General features: G+C 34.3%; 1 protein-coding gene across 1 annotated transcript; it reads right to left on the bottom strand.

Moving 5' to 3' along the window:
* Nucleotides 1-5,518: 5,518 nt before the first annotated feature.
* Nucleotides 5,519-7,107, bottom strand: LOC118033211 (dof zinc finger protein DOF5.4). The gene has a single exon (XM_035038109.2). The coding sequence runs from the start codon at nucleotides 6,868-6,870 to the stop codon at nucleotides 5,875-5,877; it is 996 nt and encodes a 331-aa protein (XP_034894000.1). The 5' UTR covers nucleotides 6,871-7,107; the 3' UTR covers nucleotides 5,519-5,874.
* Between the last annotated feature and the right edge of the window lie 310 nt (nucleotides 7,108-7,417).

The raw sequence follows: 7,417 nt of genomic DNA, 5'->3' as shown, positions 1-7,417 counted from the left end.
TAATACTATTAATTAAATATAATAAGAATGACCCTGAAAAGAATAGATAGTGTAGTTATTTACAAATAGGATTTAGAGCTCAACCCCTATAAAATCAGCTACATATCATATTCTCCAACAACCTTAAATGTATAGAAGCCTTCTAAGGGCCTGTTATATTTTCATTGACATTAATGTTGCGTAAGGAATAATGTATAAAAATCTCCTTAGAGTTTACCATATTTTCATCGCTTTAATATTTGTATAAATGATATTTATCCCTCACTAATGCATATATTAGCGACCAGTGTTATTAAGTCTGGATTGGGCTGGCGGGTCAACCTGGTGGCTAGACCAGGCCAAGTAAGATAAAAGACCAGCTAATGCAACAACTTGGCAAAACCTGCTTGACCTGGTGGGTCGACTCATGACTCGGGTGACTTAGGCGAACCCAAACAAGACCTGATTTTTTTTTTCAAATCTGGTATTTCTCCTATGCTAATGCGAACCTCGTGATCACATGGTCACGCAAAGACACCAATTCCCGGAAAGCCAAGTAAATTAGGTTTGATAGGAGTGACACAAAGATAACTTGTACCTAGGCACCAGTACTATTGGAAACAGAGACCCCCACCCAACGAATATTGATTCGTGAATGAGAAGTATAAGGATGACGCCACGAAGACAGTTGTTCTTTGATAAGTCGTTTTTCAGTTCTTTAGAGAACCATGGAAGGGAGATTATTTCACCAACACAAACACAAAGTGCGGCAAACAAGAAGTTTAATTAATCTAAATTGTCTAACTTTACATGTATGGTTATGCCCCTTTATTTATAATGACTCCAAACTAAAATAAACCCTGATAGACCTTTTATGTGAACTTGTATGATGCCTACTTACAATTAAACCCAAATAATATAAATAAACCCTAAACTAAGAAGAAAATAATAATAATAATAATAATAATAATAATAATAATAATAACGATATTTCTATAAGGATTAGTGTTGTCATTTGTCACTTCATGCACGTTGCTAGCACTAAAAGTTGATCCAACCACCGTTTCTCTCATTCTCCTCTTACTAACAAATACTTCTCCATGTGCAAACCAACACTGGTAATTCTCCATAAACCCTTTGTGTAGAAGATGCATCATTACAACATCTGGATGTAGATACTTTTTATTTTGACACTTCTTGCATGGACACCTAATACCACCTCCAGTAAAATTTATGGGAATAGATGTGGCAAAATTAATAAAACCCTGAACCCCGTTACAATAATTCATCCTTCGCAATCCTTGAGGTGAATCTCGATACATCCATGAACGATCATCCAGACTTATATATATCGAACCTCTATAAAATTATGATGACATCATGTATTAATTAACGAAGTTAAGTAAATAAACTTGCAAAAATATTACTTTACCTCGAGATTATCCAACAAACCAACCACAACTTCTCATAAATATTAAATATTCATTATGATCATTTATCAACGTCCATACATACAAAGTAATATATATAAAATTACAGAAATTACCACACTTCATTACCATTGATAAAACTTAAAACGGACCCATTATGTAAGCTATTAATTATTTCAAAACAACACATATAATTCGGTAATTCCATAAAGTTTTAACGATTTACAAACAAATACAATCTTACAAAATCTAAAACAAATCATAACAGGTATAAAATTATACATTCATATACTACAAGTTTGTTTGAGAAATAACAATAAAACATGTACATCTACTAACAAAATACATATACTAAAAAAAACAACAAAATTGACATTTAAATGTTAAAATTTAAAAAGATAGAATTACTTACAAAAACTGATAAAATCTGTCGGCAAATCAGAACACGGATGTTGTGACCACAAAACTTCAAGAAAATATAACTTGTTGTGCTAAGATGAGGGAGATTTTTGTGTGGGTGTTGGTTGTTTGTAGATGAGGAGAGTTGGGATTAGGAAGAAGAAGGAGAAATAGGGGAGGAGAGGGTCGGTAGCAGGGAATTATATTAACTTTTTTCGACGGTTTCACTGACAGAATAATCCGTCGGTGAAACTGTCGGCTATTCTGTCGAAAAAATAGACACGTCACCGTACGGATCCGCCATTTCAAATCCATCAATGATTCTTTTGGTATTTTTAACGGTGAACCAGTCACGTCACTGTACGGGCCTATCGTTTTGAATCCGTCGATGATTACGTCAGAAAAAACCACTCCACCAAAACTTCCACGTCAGCTACCTACCTTCTTTTTTTTAATTCTGAACTTTCCGTCAGTAATTCAGTCGGTAACTACCGACGGACAGTATCCGTCGATATTTACCAACTAAATTACGGACGAAAAAAGTTCCATCGGTAATTTCGACCTCAATTACCGATAGAAATATTCCGTTGGTAAATCCGTTGCTATTAAGCGAATTTCTGGTAGTGGTTTAAGATTAGCATGTTAACAAAAAAAAAAAAAAAATACGACTGCCCTAATCAATCTTAGACACTAAATTCATTTGTGGTCCCTTGAATCCAACAAAATCCAAAAGAAATAATTCAAATAAACAATCCAACGCAGTTACAGGGTACTTATATCAATCTAGTGTAGTGACAAAGTACTTATACTTGTCTAAAATGAAGAGAAACAGCAAAGAAACCACTACCTTCCCATGCAAAATCAACCAAAATCCCATTTAACCGTACCAGACTAGCACTCTTCCAAGAACAACCACGCAACTGGATAAATCACAGGTAAGGCTTGTATCTAACTACCAACCTCTCCACATTGAACAAATCAGGAGACTAACAACCCCTCAAACACCCACTAACAACAAACAATATAGCAACCCACAGCACGCCATGCACACCACGAAAAAAATAGTAAGAAACAAACCGCTAACAACTTATCGCATGAACCAACTAATTATTCTTCTATAAACACTGTTTCAATCCATAGTGAAAGCACTTATAATGACTGAGCTCTTTTAGTATTTTTTTTTTTTTTTGTAATTCCTACAAACAGCTTAATTTTTTTTTTCAAAACACTTAAAACAAAATACATTTAAAGCTCAATATATTCCACATTAACAAAGAGAAAGTGGGTTTTCCGTATTACCTAAATATCAACAGCCCAACATATGAAATTGGAAGGTGAAGTCAACAACATGCTATTACCATGTAGAGCTTAGTGACGTCATTGCCGCCGCTGTTGCAACAAGCGAATGTCTGCTGTTTTTTTTTTTTTTTTTAAAGAACCTTTTAACAATATATTAGAAAAGGACGGATTTTAAAAAAAAAAAATGATTATTTTTTAGATAGAAAAAAGAAATGCATGGTGGCTCAACTTATCTAAAATATTGTTGTGGAATGGGAAAAACTTAATTCTGATCTGATGCTTTAAAGCAACTTAAAGATTAGACTCATTCAATCTGAAAAATAAAATAAAATAACATGACGGAGATTAAAATCACCAAAAACACGATTTGTTTTCAAAACAGCACACGTGAGATTTTTTTTTTTTTAACTAACATATATGGAGAAAATTGAAGAAACAACACAATTTAATTGGTTGTTAGTTGCTTTACTTAGAATCGGGCAATAAATTAACATTTTGAATTTTAATAGGTTGGGTGTAGTGCCACTTATAAAAAATAAAATTAAAGGGTTGTGCTGCTCCTACCAGCACAAACTGTCAAAAAAATAAAAAATAAAATAAAATAAAAATAAAAAATCTCATAGGTAGTTTAGGTTAAACTACTCCGAGTAGTGTAATTTTTAAAATTTTCTTAATTCATTTGTTCCAAAACTTGGCACAAATGAGTACTAAATTAAGTTAAAAATATGAAATTAAATAAAAAATAATTAAATTGAAAAAAAAAACAATAATTTTTAGTCTAATTTGAACCCTTCTATAGCTTATAAAACCATTCCTATAACATCTCTTGAAAAAAAATGAACTCACTTAAATTATTAAATCAATGCATTAGATATTTTGTTTGATATAACCAAGTTTATTCTTGAATTTTAAACCGATTTATCTAGTTTAAAAATATATTTACTATATTTTTATATAGTCTAATTATGATAAATTTGTATCTAATTTATTAGAAATTTCTACAAAAAATAATAATCTCAAAGGTTGTGCGCTGCCCTAGCATACAACCTTTGAATATACAACACTTTAAATATTTTTGTTTTTCAAAAATTTCAATAGTTTAAGCTACCTTCACAAGTGCATCTTGATTACACTATTAAGGTTTTATTTAAAAATATGATAATTTTTGCTTTTACATACTTTTCAAAAGTGAATTTATAATAATTTTAATGTGGTATGTTAAAATTAAAAAATATATATTTTAAAAATATTTAAAATAAAATAACAATACCAAATATATATTAAAAATAACACAAATGATCAAACTGTTAAGTTTTAATTGATTACGTTAATGTATTATAACCAATTAAACTGTGATCTCTGAATTTTTTTTCTCAACTATATTGTACTAGTTTGTAAATTACACTTACCAGCTGTGATATTTTCGAGAGAGAAAAAAAAACCTCCAAAAACACAGTATCTATCTGTCACAACTCACAAGATTAGGTGTCATCCACACACACACCACCAAATGCGTGTGACTCTTATGGTAGCCCACTTCTGCAAATGCCCCCAAAATGTCCCCACTTTCAACAGTTTACTAGTGACCCCCGCCCCCACCACCTCCCTATTCTAGGTCCCATATAAGCATGACCTCATCGCCATTTTTTTCACTTTCCATCATCCCATCCAATCACTGTTCTACCCTGTTAAGCACTCTTGAAGTCTATCATGTTTTGATGTGTTGTTGAATGTGAGAAAGAGGCAGGGAGCCAGGACAAACCGACTATCCTTTCCTCAGTAGATGTGTCATCCAACCAGGTGAGTCCACGTCGAAACAAGCATCAACAGCTCATTTCCAGTCTTCAACTTCGACACCACCGCCACCACGTGGAGTCATGATCACGCATGGGACTGATCACTAATCCGTGAACCCCACCATCATAATCTATATCTATTTATTTTTAAAGTATTTTAAAAAATATTTAATTTTTTTTATTTTACATTTTTTTATATATTAATATATAAAAAAATTAAAAATTAAAAAATATTATTTTAATATATTTTTAAATAAAAAATATCTTAAAAAAACAATGAAATAAAAAAAACATAGAAGACTGGTGCCCTACCACACTTGAATCCGTACACAACCAATGCACATAAAAAATCTGTTGCTCTCCCACACTTGAATCCGTACACAACCATTGCACAAGCAAAATCAAATTAATCTCCCATGTAATTACTCCATCATCTATCGAGACCATTATCTATAACAACATTGACGTGGCACGTTCTCAAGCGAGTGTTTCATGTTGACTCTCGTATTAAGGTACTGACAGCATTAATTGATCAATTAATAATAATAAAATTAAGAAAATATTTTTTTTCATTTTTGGCTACTTTATAGAAGATTAAAAGAGAAGAAGCTGACGTTGGTCCATCAAAACTATATATTGATTTGATTTAATCTCATTAGATACATCAGAAATAAAAACCTTCCAAAAGAATTAGAAGGGAAAAAAGAGAGGAAAATAACTAACATAAAAATTACTTGAGTTTTATATCAAACCCAAGTACCTTTCAAAATCACCAGATATACCCCAGAAAAATAAAAAGAAGATTGATATAAAAAAATTTACATAAAAGGAAAGCAGTCATTTCATATTTTCCACTTTCCATAGTCTCTCAGACTTATATTTTCCATTTCCTTGAATTTTTTGAGAGATTTGTTTTTTTAATTCTTCTGTAATTTGAAGTTAAAAAAAAAAAAAAAAAAAAGCAAGGAGATTTACGGGATGTAGAGACTAGGGTGATCTTGATCATTCCATTGGCTCTGACTCCAGTAAGCTTGATCGACGGCATTAGGAAGATCAAACAAACTAGTAGCTTGGTCTCCACTCCCTAATTGCCAGTCCAAAGCTCCAAATTCCCCATCATCATTCTTTGTTGATCTACTACTAGGCAAAGCTGATAACTCAACGTGAACCGTCTGATCAATCAACCCCCCTCCTCCGGTCATCTCCTGCTGTTGATGATTTTGCCACTGCTGCTGGTTCTGATTATGTTGGACATGATGCTCGAGCCCCTGTTGCTGGTGCGGGGGCTGGTGTTGGTTCATCACGTTACTAAATCCAAACAAGTCATTCGTCGATGTGATCAAGCTTGTAAAACTCCCAATCTCAGAAAAAATCCCACAGTCCGATCCTTGCTCGAGCAAAGAAGGTTCAAAACTCGGATTCGCATTCCCATGCGGAAAGATTTTGGATTCAACAATACCATTTAATAAATTATTGGAGACAACAGAGCTTACAGAGAGCGCAGACACTGCTTCCGCTGTAGTATTTGCATTCGTGTTATTTGTAGCAGTAAGACTTGAACTCTCACTACTAGAATGAGAGTCGGAGGATTTATGATCTCGCTGCTGATGTTGGTCCTGTAGCTCCTGCGGTGTGGTACTGGAGGCCGTAATTGTATCACAAGTTGTAATTGGTGTATTTTGTTTAGGCCTAGACCGCTTGGTCTTGCGGCATCCACCACCAACAGGAACGTTGCGGAGTACACCCCCTTTAGTCCAGTAACGCCGGCAACTCTTACAGAAGTGACGAGGTTGAGAGAGGTTGTAATTGTTGTAGTAACAGAATTTTGTGTTCAGCGAGTCACATCGTGGGCACTTTAATGCTTGTTGGTTCTGGTGGTGGTTTGGCCGTAGTTTCCTGTCACCTCCACCTCCACCTCCACCGCTAAATAACCTGCCTCCTCCTCCAATTGAGTGGGTATCTTGCATTTCTAAAAGCTCCTCAACCACCACTAGCTGGCTTTGTTTAGAATTTTCAGTTTTTCTTTTTGGGTTGTGTCAAAATTGTTTTATAACAATTCGAAGAACAGTTGAGAAAAAATGGAGAATTCTGCTTCTGAAACATCTACTTTTCAAATCAGGAAAAAACGACTATGAAAGGAAGAGAGCTCAAAGCGAGTGCTGAAACTCCTCTGGCCAAAAACCCCCCTCCAAATCTTCTTCTAGTACGTTACTTCATTATTTCTATTTCCCATATTATCCCTGAACTACACCTAAATTTGCGAATGTTGTCCCTATATGCGAAATCTCAGAACCACCCAACGTGGACTGGGGCTGTTTTGTGTGAAGCGGGGTGTTATTTGGGATTTCAAGGGTTTGGAGTTGGACCATACGAAGGGTGAGAGAATCTAGGCTGTTTAAAGGGTGACACGTGGACGGTTGAGAAAGAGTGGGTGTTGCTGTCCACAAAATCAGGTTGTCGCCTTGTCGGCCACCCCAGGTTTATCTGCTCTGCTAATCGGTGTCAGTACAACTG

The sequence above is a fragment of the Populus alba genome, chromosome 12, assembly GCF_005239225.2.
Source record: "Populus alba chromosome 12, ASM523922v2, whole genome shotgun sequence".
NCBI classification, from domain to species: Eukaryota; Viridiplantae; Streptophyta; class Magnoliopsida; order Malpighiales; family Salicaceae; genus Populus; species Populus alba.
The sequence above is the reverse complement of the archived record's forward strand: the minus strand, read 5'-3'. Positions and strand labels throughout refer to the sequence as shown.